Below are 17075 nucleotides of genomic sequence, written 5' to 3'. Positions count from 1 at the left end.
TCTGGTACTTGCATCTCATTCACTTAACCTTAAAAAACCTATACGCTCGCAAAATCATAATTACAATTAATAACAACCATAATTCTAATTGACCTCTCTCGTGTGGCCAACAATGGAGACTATTTCCCATTACTATACCTACTCTAATATGAGTTATGTCACTTGACAAAAAAATTCATGTTGGAGTTAAACACAGTAATAACTCATAATTCCCCCATAAAATCATAAAGCTATTTGAGTGCACAAAGTCCTACACTAGCGACTGCCACACTTGTAGCTTTAGCCAGGCTTGCTAAAGCCAGCAAGATGAGCTGAAGTCAGACCTTTCAACTGACTGGGCAAAGTTTTTTCTTAAGAATGTAGTCAAATTCAATTTCAAATCCAAATAAGCTTTATTGGCATGACAGATCAAAAACCTATAATGCCAAAGCAGTGCAGAAAATTATGAACATTGACAGATGCTTAGCAATAAATATACAATAATATGCAAATATCAACAATCATATCAAATACAAAATAATAAAAGGCATTTTTAAACACTCAGAAACATTTAATACAGAGCTTGTTCATTTTAGCGTATGACAACATTTAACATATTTTGCAGCTATTAATGCACACTGACTTTTCTCACCACATACATAGGGCAGTTTCTGAGGATCAGGAAGATGGATAAATTCAGGATACATAATTCAGGATACATTTTCTTTTTTCAAAGAAAACCTCTCTCAAATTGTATAGTTCCCACATTATAATAGGAAGTGAGATGCTGTCTCCACCTCTCTTTTATGACAAAGTGAACACAGTTTGTTCAGCCTGTGATGGCCTTTTTCTTTGTTCAGAACTCAGTCACTGTCAACATTTTCTATCAGTCATGGTGGTCAGGTACTCTGCTACCATGTTCTCTCTGTTTAGGATCAAATACAATTCTAATTTTCTTTGTGATTTTGTGGTTTTGTTCCAATATTTGATATAATTTTCTTTTTGTTTTGAAATGATTTAGTTGGGCAGAGCTTCAGGACCAGCTGGCAGGAGTCTGGGTCACTAGATTGGAGCTGTTTATAAAATCTGATGGCTCGCTTTTTAATTTTAATTGTTAACACTGCACAGATTGCATTTATACCTGACTAAGGTCTGATCAAAATGCGAGCCAGACCACCTCCAGACGTGGTCTGGCTGATCTTATCACATTACGATCACATTGCATTCTGTGTGAATTTACACCTGCATTAATATGTTTCTTTTCCTTACCCAGATAGGATATTCACACACATATAATACAGCATGTTAAAGGCAGGTGTAAATGGGGTCTCCCACTCCAGGACACACAGTTGCATAGCTGATAGAGGTGTTGCTTCACTCTCATAGACTTAGGCTTGGCACTTCTTATTTTGTTGACAACAAAGGCTGACTAATGTGCAATGTGTTATCTGTTAACACACTTTACTCATTATGTTATGAACACTGTAAGCAACATTTTACCAATGAACATTTTAATAAAAAAGTTGCTGTTTGTAAAGTGTCTGTTATGTCGTGTACTATCCTTATATTTGGACAGTTTTATTGGAAAGAAAGGTAAAATATTGATACTGCACAAATTAATACTAGAACCAGCACTGTGGAAGGTAGTTTAAATAATATGTAAATGTGACCCAAATCGTGCAAAAATAAAAACTAGGTCCAGCAAGCTTTGAAAAAGACCACCCTCAGAAGTGGTCTGACTGCTTTTATCACATTACAGTTACAATGCATTTTGCATGAATTTACACCTGCTTTAACATGTTTTTTCCCTTATCCAGATAGGATATTCACACACAGATGATACAGCATGTTAAAGTCAGGTGTAAATGGGGTCTCCCACTCTGCAACACATACTCAAATAAAGGAGACCCTCTCATTTTCCAATGAAAAAAACCTGTTGCTCTTCGTGGGGACCCCACATCCATACCACCCTGGGTAAAGCAAAGGAAAAGAGTCCAACTCCTACTCAGGAGTTTTATTCTAAAGCCAATGTTGTGTATAGATGTGAGCCCAGCTGTATATACAGTAGTAGGTCTGTATGTATGCCTCTCTATACGTCAAGGGCCACAATAAAAATAAGTAGGTAAATATTGTCTTGACATTTTGTAGTTGTGTGTGATTTAATATCCTACTCTTTATGTCAAATACACTAAACTAAAGGCCTGTAGCATTCAAGGAACTCTGTGGTTTTTTTTAACACCAGTTGCAGCATGTAGTGCTCTACATACACCTGGCAGACATGTACACACATGTACAAACATGCCTTCTTGTACAGTTTTATTCATTCAACTGTTTGGCATTTACATTAAATATGAATAAAAGTACAATTTAAAAATATTAACCATCACTTAGACTTTGTTATTGGCCATAGTGGACCAAACCTTCATACTGTTTATAACATAGTTTTTTCCCCAATCACTTTTTTCCCCTGCCACTTAACAGCAGAAAATAACATGTACTACTGTAATTAAAAATCATTAATAATGCAATCTTTAGCTCTTTTATTTATGAAGAAAAATATCATTGTATTTTATACAACATACCAAGCTTGAATTAAATCAAAATGAATACATCTACTATATATGCTCCCCCTACATATTCCATGAAAAGATCTGAAGAGATTTCCCCAGAATAATACATTTGAATTTAAAACTGCCCTTTCAACATTTTAACATGAAATTAAAAGTAAAATGAAAACAGCTTCAACAAATTATAATCCTTTTCAAACACCTTTTGTTTGTTGTCAGACTGTTAATATTTTGACAGGCTTCTATTCTGTGGACAAAAATACTGATAAACCTACATATAAAAATTGTTATTGTGATTATTTATAATTTGTCTCCTGCTAAATCAAAGATATTCTACTTTTTGGGTTGTTAAACATATCAACCATATTTACAAGCACATGCAAAACTTGATCCAGTCCATGAAGCCTAAAGTGAGACCTCAGCCTTGGCTGAGATGACTGAGAGTTTCAGTCGACAGCATAGATGGTACACGAGGACAGGTCTGATAGTTTGGTCTCTGATGCCATAAATGAGAGAACTAAGACATCTGGGGAAAATGAAAATGCACACATAAAAAACATTCTGGACACGCACAAATACTAGCCTTGTTACAGTTTTTGAAAGAGCTATGAGGATTGGGTTGTAAACAGTTGAGGAGAGACTGAGGCCCAGCTGCACCAGGTGCAGCAGCAGTGTGTTACGAGCTTTACGGGCTGAAGCTTTGTCTGTGGAGGCTGACCTGGCTGCTACTATCACACCAATATAGGAGGACGTGATTGCAGCACCTGCTGATACAAACAGAAAACAAGTATAGGCTTTGTCATAATGATTAGACATTGGGCCAAGAAACATGGCTATGTCAGAGCAAAAGTCTTTCATCTGCAGGCTCTCCAGGTCTTCAAATGGAAAATCTAACAGCAAAAGAACTCGAGTGAGAACATTTAGTGAACTGAACACCCAAACTACAATGATGGCCACACCTGTGTTTCTGATGGTGATGATGGTAGCGTGCCTCAGTGGGTAGCACACAGCTACATATCTCTCCAGAGACATCAACACCAGTGTGAGAGGAGACACTTCATTTGTGAGATCAGCAATCATAGTGAGAACACCACATACAGGATATGTCAGTTTCATTCTACAGAAAGCCAATATGTACAGTAACTGGCTTAGTATCAGCTGTGCTGTGTCTGCAAAAAGGAGGTTATACAGAAGAATGTAACGAGAGGTCTCTCTAAACACTGGTTTACTCCTCAAGGTAAAAAGCATGGTTCCATTAATGAAGAGGAACACACAGCATGGCACTGTTATCAGAGTGCAAAATAACGCTCTCTCCAGTAACCCCTGAAACTGCTGTACAGAACTGACATTGGTCAGAGATTGGTTTGCATAAGTCATTTCAGAGAGACAGTAAAGACATTAACCTACTGATCTCATTGGAAAACTACCACACAGCAATTTTCTTCCAGTTTGTAATCCCACAACAATGAAGATCCAGCATCAGCAGAGATGCCTGTTGAGTTAACATGCAAAAATCTAAAATCATGCACATAAGTTATTCCTCTGCAAACAGTTAGAGCAGGTAAGAGTCAGTGCTTGTCTCCATGTAAGCAGAGCTGCTCTGCAGGGTTTGCCTGACCTCACATACTCTTTATGAGCTCTGTCCTCACACCCATTTCACATAACACCATCACATGACACCATCACCATCACCATTCCCGGTGTCCTGGTCTACCTGATCATGTTTTCCAGAGTGGAAATACAAATAAAAGAGAATCTATCCAACTTGGTGGATTTATGGAGAATGTGGTATTGTTTTTATTTGATGTATTACTTGTATTAAGTATTGTCCAAGCATATTATTCTATAGAAAGATTTCCCTTGCCAATTACATGGACATCCAGGCTGTCCTGAAGGTCTATTTCCTGCAAAATAAGAACACAAACAGATGTCCAAATTTAGTGTATTCTGAACAGTGTTGGGCAAGTTACTTTAAAAAAAAAAAAAATTAATTAGTGATTACACATTACTCATTGTAAAAGCAATTATATTAATTTACTCATTGCTCAGCAGTAACAGTAACATGTTATATTACTCGTCAGTTAACTTTTGTTACTCAGCCATCAGCTCCATCAAAATTGCCTTTAAACAGCTCCGAATCCTCCACAGCCACACGCTGTACCTTTTGTATTTAACACATGTAGAAACAGAAAATGAGATGTTTGTGGTTTAACAAGCAGGCAGGAGACAGTTTGGAAGGATTTACTGACCATCCAACAGCTAGTGTTAGCGTAGCCTCAGTAACGGTGTTTCCATTAATGTATTTTTATGTACATTTTGAAGTATTGTACTAGAAAAGGTTGATGAAAATGTCAAAATTCAAAAATAAAACTTCCTTAATTTCGGAAAAAAAGTTTTTGGCCTGCTTTGTTGGTCTTTGCCTTTTACAACAGAGTTAATGCGCTAAATGGGAGATGGAAACACCTTTGCTGAAGTAACTCTGATGTAGCAAACATTTAACTCACATGAGTGACCAGCTGTTTCTGCTTGTTGGCATCTTCCGGGATATTAACCTAAACCTACGAAAACATGGCTGGTAGCAGCTGACATGAAAGAACAATTACAACTTGCCCTGAAGACTCTCTCTCCATTTTTCTCTCGTAGATGGCCAAGGCGACTGGTTTTGTGTCCAGTTCACAATCTCTACGTCTTCTACCGTGTTTATTACAGCCATGTGTAATGCAGCTTATACTTATACAATACCAACTTCTGATGAAACTACACTACTCTAACCCTAACACTAAAGTTAATTATAACATTGTGGTCACCTAAATAACATCTTGTTCAGCGTTTGGTTGTAATAAAAGACCCATCAGTGAGTCGGATGATCAGTTTTTCTGGTGAGTACATTTTGTTATAACAGTTTTAGGCCTGTTTTTGCTAGCGAAAATTAGCATTAGCATTATCACTGTTAACCATAGATTGTAAATGCAGCTAGCGGTATGGTCAGTGCCACCCTCTCGTCCAAATATGGTAATTTCTGGCTCCAAAAATCAAACATGGCGACGGCCAAATCCAAGATGGCGATGGTCAAATTGCTACACTCGAGGCTTCAAAACGGCAGTTCGCAAACCAATGAGTGACATCATGGTGACTACGTCCATATTGTTTTTACAGTCTATGTCAGCAACAGACATCCTCCCATTGTAAACCACAGTGAGAGGAATCATCTTGTTTAAATGTTCCTTGCAGCATTTTGACCAATCGATCCCACATGTGAAGCATCACTATTGTGCTAGTGAGGTTCCATTAACAGCCTCTTGAGTGGTTTATTCTACCCTTTGGTACCACTGGCTTACTGCATGAAGTATGCTCTGCAGTATCATGTTGCAACTACAGCAACCAAGAATATGTTGTTAGGTTCTAAGTCAAGAAATGTTTGTACTTTAGGTCTGATGCAGTTTCTTGTGGTTTTGACTGAGGCCCTTAGTTCTAGTGTCGGAAATGTCACAGCATGCACTGATATTGTAGATAGAATGATATGCTTTCACTTTTGTGAATATCATTGGAGTTGATTAAATTTCTGACCTTGATGCCTGATTCAGTGGAAAGTGCTGTGGGTGTAAAGTTGCCATGAGATCTGTATTTACTGCATGCATCCATCATATCCATCCAACTTTAACACTACAGCGAACAGATTTGTGATCTATTTTCACTTCCACACATGTGCAATGTGTGGATTCAGCATTATTATTAGTCCCCTGTTGTTCTGATAGGAATATGGCACTGAGGGTTGCTGTCCTTATACTGGATTATTTGCAATTCTTTCTTATGCTACTGCATCCAGATTAAGAACAATCTGGATTTGCAAAGATTTTCTTGTGGGTAACAGCAAATCTGTAAATGATGATTTATTTTTTTCTCTGAGTTTTTACAAACACATTTAAGAGAAAACATAATCAAATATTAAGTTAATGAGGCCCATAGTTTGATTTCAGATGCAATGTGCTTTAATAGACCCAAAACACTGAAAAACATATCACCGTCTTCATACTTTCTGACTGCACTGTACATAGCATACTTCAAATCCACTGACATTAAAGAGACATGCTTTCAGATGTATTAAAATATTCTAATTTGTACTATACTAATACTAATAATTGGTGTCTCTTATGGTTTTTCCATAAATAAAGTTCAGATATTAGGGATGCATGATATTGGATTTTTTGCCGATATCCGATATGCCAATATTTCCAACTCATTGTGGCCGATTGCCGATACCGATATATGCACATGTTTTTTTCCAGCTGGCTGAGGAGACTATTATGCATGCAGGCATAAATTGTACTAAGTATGATCAAGAAAGACAATATATGAAGGAAGAATTTAGGAAGACTGGAGTTCAGGAGCTCAGTGTTAAAACTTTAATGAACCTGCCAAGTGGGAGCAGCAGTAGAGTTTTCTTAATCTCACATCTCTACACATACAAGGAATTTGCCTTGGTGTTGTGGCGCATAACAGTCAAAAAGTAGAAGGTAAAGAGAAAAATACCACTACCATGAAAGATAGGTGATACAACTATATAAATAAAAACATACAGTTTAAATGTGAAATATTGTAAATATTGTAAAAAATATATTCTAAGTGAAAAGAGCTATGGAATTGTACAAGATATTGACTGGCAATGTGTAAAAGTTCACATAATAAAAACAGCATAAACAGGTAAAATTGCAGTAAATCAAAAAAGTATTGTCACTATAATCTTATAAAATAGTGTCAATCCTATCCTGATGTGCACTGGAATACTTTTTTGATTTACAGTAATTTGCCCTGCAGCTGGCACCCACGAGAGAGGCACTCCTGTGCACGGGTTATCGTCTTTACAAATAAGTTAATGTAACACATCTTAAAAAAAATCTGACAGGGAAGCCGACCAGGAACAGAAATTAACCACTGAGCCAGCAAAGATCCCTGACAGAGAAACTGAAATACACTTGAAATTGAAATGCATTAAAACACAAACGATCTCTGACACAGTCTCAACTAAATTTACAGTTTCACAAAAGATGTATTACAGGGCCTTTTATCTAAAATACATTATTTCGAACAATTGTTAATAGTTTTGTGTTTACCACTATCTATCAATCCATCAGGATTGTAGAGAGGAGACACTGGCAGAGACCAGATGGTTATGTTTTTTCCCTCAACCTGCACTATATGTGTCATTAAATGTGGCAACAATCTGCAATGTTCTAAGTCTGTGAAATGGTATTTTCCCCTGTTCTGTGTCCGTTCGAAGGCCGTGAAGTGATGTTTGTCTTTGTCCTGACATGTTGACCGTGATAGAAATAAGTTCTAGAGTCTTGTGTCATATTTGACAATATGAATGTTTTTTTTAAAAATATAATAAAAATATTTTTCAATTATGAATAATGTAAACTGAAAAGCTTTATTTATTTCAAGCCATATCATCTACTAGATTTTAATCAAATCAGATTGATCCCAACATACGGTGATGTAGTGTATCTACTGAGAGAGAACGCTGACCTCAGCTTTGGCTGGGATGACTGAGAGTTTCAGTCGACAGCATAGATGGTACATAAGGACAGGTCTGATGGTCTGATCTCTGAGCCCATAGATAAGAGAACTCAGACATCTGGGGAAGAGGATAATACACACATAAATAACAATCTGGATACGCACAATTATTAACCTACTTCCTATTTCTGAAATAGCTACAAGCAGTGGATTGTGCATAGTTGAGGAGAGACTGAGGCCCAGCTGCACCAGGTGCAGCAGCAGTGTGTTACGAGCTTTACGGGCTGAAGCTTCATTTGTGGAGGCTGACCTGGCTGCTACTATCACACCAATATAGGAGGAAGTGATTGCCACACCAGCTGAAACAAACAGAAAACTAGTGTAGGCTTTGTCATAATAATCAGACAATGCACCAAGCCTCATAGCTATGTCAGAGCAATAGTCTTTCATCTGCAGGCTCTCCAGATCTCCAAATGGAAAATTTAGTAGTAAAAGAACTCGAGTGAGGACATTTAATGAACAAAAGGCCCAAATTACAACAATAGCCACACCTGTGTTTCTGATAGTGATGATGGTAGCGTGCCTCAGTGGGTAGCACACAGCTACATATCTCTCCAGAGACATTAACACCAGTGTGAGAGGAGAGATTTCATTTGTGAGATAAGCAAGCATAGTAAGAACACCACATACAGGATATGACATCCTTAATCTAAAAGCAGCAATGATGTACAGTAACTGGCTCTGTGCCAGCAATACAGTGTCTGCAAAAAGTAGGTTATACAGAAGAATGTAACGGGAGGTCTCACGAAATACTGGTTTACTCCTCAAAGTGAATAACATGATCCCATTAATGGAAAGAAACACACAGCATGGCAGGGTTGTCAGAATGGAGAACATCACTATACCAAGTAGCCCCTGATACTGTGGTCCAACAGTGATATTGGTCTGATACTGATTTGCATATGACATCTTAGAGAAACAGGTGAGACATGAACAATGTCTTGTTGATGTAACTGTAAAAGCAAACAACAAAGCAACAAATCTTCTCCAGTTTGTATTCCTAAAACAGTGAACAGTCCTCTTTAGAGCTAAACCCCAAATCATCCACATATATGTTTTTCAGTGCAGAAAGTTTGCAGGTTTGAGCCCATGCTTGTCTCCATGTGGGCAGAGCTGTTCTGCAAGGTTTCCCCACCCTCACATATTGTTTATGAACTCTGTCCTCATACCAAGGTCATGTGACACCATCACATGTCAGCAGATCAGTAGTGGAAGAGAAAAGCTGACTACAGCAGACTAATGACTAATGGAGAATCAGGTATATACAGTGTATATTTTTGTCTCCTCACCTTGTTTCTACCTGGTCAGCCGTCATACTGGAGATGAAGAGAGGAAGACCAAATTCTGTCCAAACCTTCCTAACAGATCCACAATGACACTCCTCTCTTCACCCTTAATATTTAAAAATACTGAGACATAGTACCATGTTAAAGAACATAATCAAAATAAGTTTGTGATGCAGGCAACTATAAGCCTACTTTAGGCTAAATGTGGAGCTGTAGGTAAATATAAATATATGATCAGACATTCTGGTTCTTATCTACAATCCTTTTATGTAATGTTTTAGTGCAAAAATGCACCTTTGTATTGTTTTTCTAGAAATTGCTAATGAAGCACAACCACTTTTCAACTTTCTCCGCAGCCACTTCCTCGAGTCTGTCCTGGGCCAGATGTTATGTACAGTATAATCTCAATGTAATGTGGACCTTCCCCGGCATCTCCTTTCAATCTCCACATGGTGTAATCCAGGAGGCTGTTTGAATGTCTCCTTTGTTTTTTGGTCTAGAGTAAAGTCAGAAGAGCTGTATTAGAAGATGACAGGGAACGAGCCGGCACATATGAGGTTAAAAGTCTGAGATGTAGCTGGGGGCCAGCTCCATCTGGGCTTTAAAATAAGCACAATTTTCAAATCTATCCTAAAACTAACTGGCAACCAGTGCAAATATGCTAGAATGGGTGTGATATGCTCTTGTTTTTTTGGAACCAGTTAAAATCCTGGTGGGAAAGCGTTCCCGTGTCTTCCATCTCTGCTCCATCCACACTGGGTGTTTAGGTTCAGGAGTTCCTGAACATTTTCCTTCCACCGTCCATCTCCAGTCAGGGTCAATAGTTCTCCGCCCCTCCCTTAGTCCCCAATAGTTTTCCAGAACGTCTTTGAGGCCAAACAAACATGGCCTCCAACAACCACATGTTTTCACATAAGTGAGGGCCATGAGTGCTGGGACCAGGAAGACTGTACAGTTGAACAGACTAGCTGATGACAAACACTCTGTTTAGCAAGGCCACAAAGGAGCTAATCTAATGTTAGCTCGCTAATGTTGAACTAAACTGAATCTGCATTAAAAGACCATACCAGTATTTTTCAATCAATCAATAGCTTGTTTCCATCAACATGTTTTTAGGCTTTTTTATTTTTTAAGTATTGCATTAGAAAAAGTTGTTGGGAACAGTTAATTCGAAAAAACGTCCTCAATTTTGTAAAAAAAAAATTATGCAGGTTTTTTGCCTTTTTCAAAAAAGAGTTAATGCACTAAATGGGAGATGGAAACACCTTTGCTGGGTAAGTTCTGACGTAGTGAACATTTAACTCACATGACTGATGTTTCATCTGCATGAGCGTGATTCCGATGTTTTCTACACTGTGCATGTTGACACTTTGAAATAAAGATTAAGAAAAACGTATGTTTCCGCCCCAATGAAGAGATGAAAAATGACGGCAGATAAAAACAATCGATCAGTGTGGAGCGATGAGGAGACTAATGCTCCCCAAATTACTACTTGAAACAAAAGAAATATCATATTTCCATCATGTTTTTTATGTTATTATTCACTGTTTGAGGTTTGACTGGTGCTTGTGTTTCTTGTTGAGCCCTGTTCTTCTGCAGTGGTATAACTGGAACCTGATTGGAGGATTAGCACCACCTGCTGCTTATCTTGATGAACCAACTCCTAATATTCACATGACAGTAGTGGATGTAAATGCGCATAAATTGGCATTTTCTTTTGCTGATTTTCTGAAATTTCAGTTAAAATTTCCAATACATTTGGATGGAATCCCAGCTAATCAATCTTTGTTATACCCAAGTTTGGGTTTGGTCGCTGCAAATCAATTCACAGTTGTGAGTGATCACCTTTATCCTATGATGAAACATTTCTATCCTGATGGGAGTGGTCTCTTCCAGGATGACAATTCCCCAATTTATATGAGGGGTCACTGAATGGTTTGATGAGTATGAAAATTATGTGAATCATATGCTATGGCCTTCACAGTCACCAGATCTCAACCCAACTGAACACCTATGGGAGACTTTGGACCATGTTAGACAACGCTCTCCACCACCATCATCAAAACACCAAATGAGGGAACATCTTTTGGAAGAATGGTGTTCATCCCTTCAGTAGAGCTCAGAGACTGTAGAATCAATGCCAAGGCACATTGAAGCTGTTCTGGCAGCACGTGGCGGCCCAACACCTTACTAAGAAACTTTATGTTGGTTTTTCCTTTAATTTGTCACCCGTCTGCACCTTCCTACCTTGGAAGAATCTCCTCAACCTACCTTGGATTATATAACACCCAAAGTCTAAAACCTTTCTACAGTCCTTACAACGGTAATCTACCCTAAAACAACCAGATGGAAGTAATTCAGATGATCTGGGCAAGCCAGAATAGCTTCAGCCTTCCTAAGAATATGTTTATTATAGATATCAGAGAGCTGAACCTGCCACACAAAGTAATTTTACTGGACACATTGACAAGACTGTTTAATCTATTTTTGTTGGCTAAGGTAACCATACCACACCACAATGCAAACAGAGCAGATTGAATGAAACTTTGATCGAGAGTTAACTTTTCTATGAAAATACAGACGCAGTTAAGCTTTCTCATAAACCTAATCAACATGTGATTAAAAATGTATGACAGTTAATGCTGGACTAGGAGGAGATTTCCTGAAATCAACAATCATGTCCTTTGTTTTGAATTTTGGACCCCATATATTTTTATTTTGCATTGCTGTGTAAAATATACCTAACTATGCAAACGGGAGAAGGAACAGTCTCAGGTCGTGGCAACTTTAGATTCATAAAAACACACAAAAATCTTGACAAGTGCACCTTGAAATGGGCAAGCACAGTTTTAACTTTACAAATTTTAAGTTTAGACATTCAGTAAAGATCGAAGATAAGTTTTCTCTATTTACTTTGTTTTAACTTGTTCAACTTTGCCATAATTTTTCTCCACAGAGGAACCCCATCATCCCCTCTCCATTAAGATTCCTGATCAACCCTCACAGGAATCATTAACCATGACAATATTTACTGAAAACATTAATTAGTAAGGCTTTGAATATTTAATGTGTCTAAATTAGCTATCCGGGGACCAGGTCAGATGGGAGGGATTTCTCTTTGTGACAGAAAAACAACATTTACTCTCAAGAAATCAGCAAAAGTAATTTATTTACATTTATTTAAATGAAAATATTTGAAACTATCACTTTGATCGATTTAAGTACTCAAACTCAAACAGATTCCAAACTTTAGTTAGGAATCTGTCTTCCCAAGAAATACAGAATCAATTGTTTCAGTAACCTCCCTAAAATGACATATGTTTATGTTCAAGTGACAGTGCATTAACATCAGTTCTTTGTTATTTTCCTTCATGCTTTTTATATACTTTTTTACTTCTGTCTCTGGATAACCATAATTTTACAGCGCAAATCAAAACATTCTCAGCTCAGGTGAACAAGTCTTTCTGTCACCTATACAGAATCCACGTCTACTTGCCTCCATTCCCATCTTTCCATATGACATTGTGACACCTCTAAAATTAAGTTTGGGTCAGTGTGGAAATGATTTAAACTCAAGAACAGGTCTTGAACTCTTGTGTCTCAGCCAAACAACATCAAACAGTAGGGGCTGATCATTTTTGTCACAATAGTAGTTTAAGGTTGCTTAAAAAGACATTTAAAAAGAAAGTCTAGCACAAGGTCTCGTCCATGTCATTCTTAATACATAAAGATATATGTGATCTCATAACTTAAGTGTCAGATATTGATAACACAAAGAGAACAAAAAGGGTCTTTCGCAAACACCTTTTCTGGGGACATTTCTAAGATTAACCGAGGCAGCTCCATTAGTACAAACTGGGCCTATTTCAAGCATCATTTACCCAAAACTTGCGACTGACTTGGATTGCCATCTTTTGATGCATTCTAGAAAAAGAGCAAGAGCCTTACGCTTTGAGAGACTTTTTTCAGAGCCCCTGCAAACCTCATATTTGCAATTTGAATGTTCGAAGACTTTTGCATGAGTAATAGTCATAATTGCAATTGCTCAAATGAATCTCTACAATGCACTTTTATGACTCATTCTAGAGGACGCAGAAAACTCAGCTTAAGCTCTGAAACCTTAAAGTGCTCGCTACACCAACCAAAAATTGACCTCACAAATTCCCTGTAACCCTAGGCCCCCAAGATAGTTTTGTTCAACTTTGGAGAAGGAGGTAGCAAGATTTATGTCTATTTAATTAACAATTTAATTAACAGCGGGAATAACTCTGTAATGACTTTAGACAACTACTTTTCGAAAATACCCAACTCCATTCTCAGAACCCACGAAGTAACTGACCAAGACTGTTCACCACAATGAGGAGCAAAATGAGGACGCTTTCTACAGGCAATGGACAGAATAACTGATAATGCAGATGCAATGTATGCTTGGTTGTTGTACCTGAGGTTACAGAAGGAATGGATCTTGTGAATTTTTTCAGGCAGTGGTTACCTGATCTTACAATAACAACCAAGACAGGAAGCATCAAGTTGGACCGTGCACACTGCTTCCTAGCCCAAAAAACGGTCCCAAACAACACCCCCGACTGATCATTGTGAAGTTTCACAACATCACCAACAAACAATGTGTCATGAATGCAGTTCATTGTTTTGCTGCAGGAACGAACCATCCCACACACTGGACCAAGGATTTCTTTCTTCAGTGATTGCTCAGCAGCAGTCGTCAAGACACGCAAAGCCTTGATGTGATCAATCAATCAATCAATTTTATTTAAAGTGCAGAATCACCATGCAACATGGTCCCAATACACTTTACAGTTAAAAATGACAACATACAGCAATCAGTTTACAACAATAACAATTAAAAGTGAAACAACCATATTAAAGACATCAATGTTAAATAGATATTGAAAGGTGATGGGCTTGGCTAAGTTTTAGTGAATGCACAGTAACTGATGCAACACTTAAGATGTCGGTCAACAGCACAGAGAGGAGGTTTTGAACACTGGAGAGCATTTGTGGACTTGCTTGTATTTTGTTTTGTTTTCATGTTTTTACACAGCTCAGTGTATTTTTCAGTGTATTTTTGGGTCTGTACTTGGAATATAGAAGGGATTCATAATCCCATAGAATGTATGAAAATACTTTTCTTCTTGAAAAAGAAAATATAGAAATTGCACTGGTGCAAGAAACTCATCTTGATGACATGGAACAAAACAAGTTACAACAGGGGATATTTGGACAAGTATTCTTTGTGTCATTTACAACCAGAATTAGGGGTGTTGCTATTAGGTGGACTCTGCCTTTAAAGGTGCTTAATTGTGTTAAACATAAAATACATACAAGGGCAAGGTATTCAAATAATAAATGTTTATCATCCACCAGCTTACCCATCAGATTTTCTTACTAAAGTGCTCTTGGACCTTGCAGAAATGACAGATGACACAGTTATTTGGGGTGATGATTTTAATTGTATATTAAATTCACTTATATATAGATTTCCTCATGGCACTATGGCTCCTTCCACCCAAGCAAATGTTCTTCGTGCTATTTGTGAAAATCTTGGATTTGATGAATGGAGAAGTCTTCACCCCTGTAACAAAGAGTATACTTTCTTTTCTGCACCACATGGGTGCCAGACTAGAGTCAATTATTTTTTTCAACCCAGAACTGAATTACACTCAGTTTTGTCTTGTAGTATAGGCAGTATAATCATCTCTGACAATGCCAGTGTGTTTATGAATGTAAAACTGCCAGTGGAGACTTAACACAGTTATTCTTAAAGATAATACTTTTACATCTTATTTTTCCACTGAATTGAAGGCATTTTTGTCCATTAACTTACAATCAATGGATAATCCCTCACTTTTATAGAAAACTTGCAAAGCCTATGCAAGAGGGTTGATCATATCATAATCTGCCACCAGGAGGCACCAACAAATGGAAAAACAAAAGTCTTTAGAGGGTAAGACAGAGTGTCAGATAAAGAAAAAGCTTACATTACCTCTCCATCACCTACTTTATGGAAAGAAATATCTGCTCTCAGATCAGTTATAAATTGTGTCTTTACTAAAGATACAGAGAAAAAAATGAAGTATACCAAACACCGCTTTTATGAATATGGAGATAAGACAGGGAAAGGTCTTGCATACCTTGCTAAAAAAAAAAAAGTAGAGTCCCAGTCTATAGCAGCTATTGTTAATGCTGAGGGCAACAGAGTATATGAAAATAGGTTGATAGATGACCACTTCAAGAAATTTTACACAAATTTGTACTCTTCTGAAGAGAAGTGATGTACCTCAATTATTGGAAGACTTATTTGCTCAGATCAAGCTCCCAATAATATCAGAAGAACAGAAAAGTCTTCTCAATGGCCCCATTAGAGGAGATTAAGTAATTAATGCCATGAGGAATCTCAGAGTGGAAAGTAACTTGCTTTTAGAGCCATTACTTGATATGTTTAATCATTCATTCTCTACTACAGAATTACCACAGACTCTTAAGGAGGCTGATATATCACTTATATTTAAAAAAGGGAAACACCCTGAGTCTTGTTCCTCCTATAGACTGATAGCTATTTTAAATGTAGACCAAAAGTTGCTTTCTAAAATTCTAGCTACTCATTTATAGCACCTTTTGCCTATACTAATTAAAGATCAGACTGTTTTTTTTTTTTTATAAAAGGCCAAAATTCAGTCTCTTTAATGTTATTCAGGCCTTAGAACAAAAATCTGTAGATGATCTAATGCTTTATGCTCTGCAAAACACATTATGTTCCGCAAACATTGATGCATAGATACTTTTTATGACAGAAATTGAAAAAAATTAAATGAAAAATATCATTGTGGCATGTGCACAAGTTTGGGCACCATAAAGTCCCTGAAGTCTTTTTACAAGGTCTCAGACCTTAATCAACCCGTTAGGCCTGAGGCATGTCAACAATTGTCATTAGGAAATGTGAGCTGCTGCCAGTTTCAAAGCTTTACAAATACTCTACTACTCAAATAGTACTGTTCAAACCTTGAGCAAACATTCAGCACCCATGAGTTCCTCGCTGAAAATGAAAGTTATTGATGCCCACACTGCAGGGGAAGGCTGCAAGAAGATTGCAAAGCCTTGTCAGCTTGCAGTTTCCACAGTGTGAAATGTAATTAAGAGATGGTAGTTTAGGGCAACTGTAGAGGTCAAGATGAGATCTGGAAGATCAAGAAAACTCTAGGAGAGAACTGTTGATATGCTGGTCAGAGAGGCAAATTAAAACCCACATTTGACTGCAAAAAACCTGCAGGAAGATTTAGCAGACTCAGGAGTGGTGGTGCAGCAATGCACAAACAAGACCTTCATGGAAGAGTCAGTAGAAGAAAACCTTACTTGTGTCCTCATCGTAAAATCCAACATCAGAGGTGAAACTGAACATCTACAGAGGCCTGATGCCTTTTGACAACAAGTGCTGTGGACTGTTTAAATAAAACTCTCTCTCTCATTTAGAAAAGGTATGTTTGGAGAAAAAAACGGAGCAGCATTTCATTAAGTATTAAGTTGTATTTGTGCTGGTTCCTTTGGAATATCTTACAAGTATTCTACACACCAAAACAGATCAGTTCTACAAAGTCTGGCAGCCCTTTCTGAATTATCTTGGACCTGATTTTTCTTCCATTATTTTACA

General features: G+C 37.5%; 2 protein-coding genes across 2 annotated transcripts; both read right to left on the bottom strand.

Moving 5' to 3' along the window:
- Positions 1-2520: 2520 nt before the first annotated feature.
- LOC121910315 (odorant receptor 131-2-like) lies at positions 2521-4200 on the bottom strand. The gene has a single exon (XM_042431488.1). It carries the CDS (start codon positions 3921-3923, stop codon positions 2952-2954), a length of 972 nt encoding a protein of 323 aa, XP_042287422.1. The 5' UTR covers positions 3924-4200; the 3' UTR covers positions 2521-2951.
- On the bottom strand, positions 3251-9032 carry LOC121910314 (odorant receptor 131-2-like). Its single transcript, XM_042431487.1, has 2 exons — positions 8073-9032; positions 3251-3310 (listed from the first exon to the last, which is right to left on the bottom strand). Exons 1-2 carry the CDS (start codon positions 9030-9032, stop codon positions 3278-3280), a joined length of 993 nt encoding a protein of 330 aa, XP_042287421.1. The 3' UTR covers positions 3251-3277.
- Positions 9033-17075: the final 8043 nt, after the last annotated feature.

The sequence above is a fragment of the Thunnus maccoyii genome, chromosome 13 (assembly GCF_910596095.1).
Source record: "Thunnus maccoyii chromosome 13, fThuMac1.1, whole genome shotgun sequence".
Taxonomy (NCBI): domain Eukaryota; kingdom Metazoa; phylum Chordata; class Actinopteri; order Scombriformes; family Scombridae; genus Thunnus; species Thunnus maccoyii.
This window is presented reverse-complemented; position numbering and strand designations above follow the sequence as displayed.

What these genes read in the sequence shown, in the direction of transcription:
- LOC121910315 (XM_042431488.1), bottom strand. Translation starts at nt 3,923, where the DNA reads ATGACTTATGCAAACCAATCTCTGACCAATGTCAGTTCTGTACAGCAG.
- LOC121910314 (XM_042431487.1), bottom strand. Translation starts at nt 9,032, where the DNA reads ATGTCATATGCAAATCAGTATCAGACCAATATCACTGTTGGACCACAG. An exon ending in TCATCCCAGCCAAAGCTGAG is followed by an intron (nt 3,311 to 8,072) that starts GTCAGCGTTCTC and finishes TTGTATCAGCAG; the next exon opens with GTGCTGCAATCACGTCCTCC.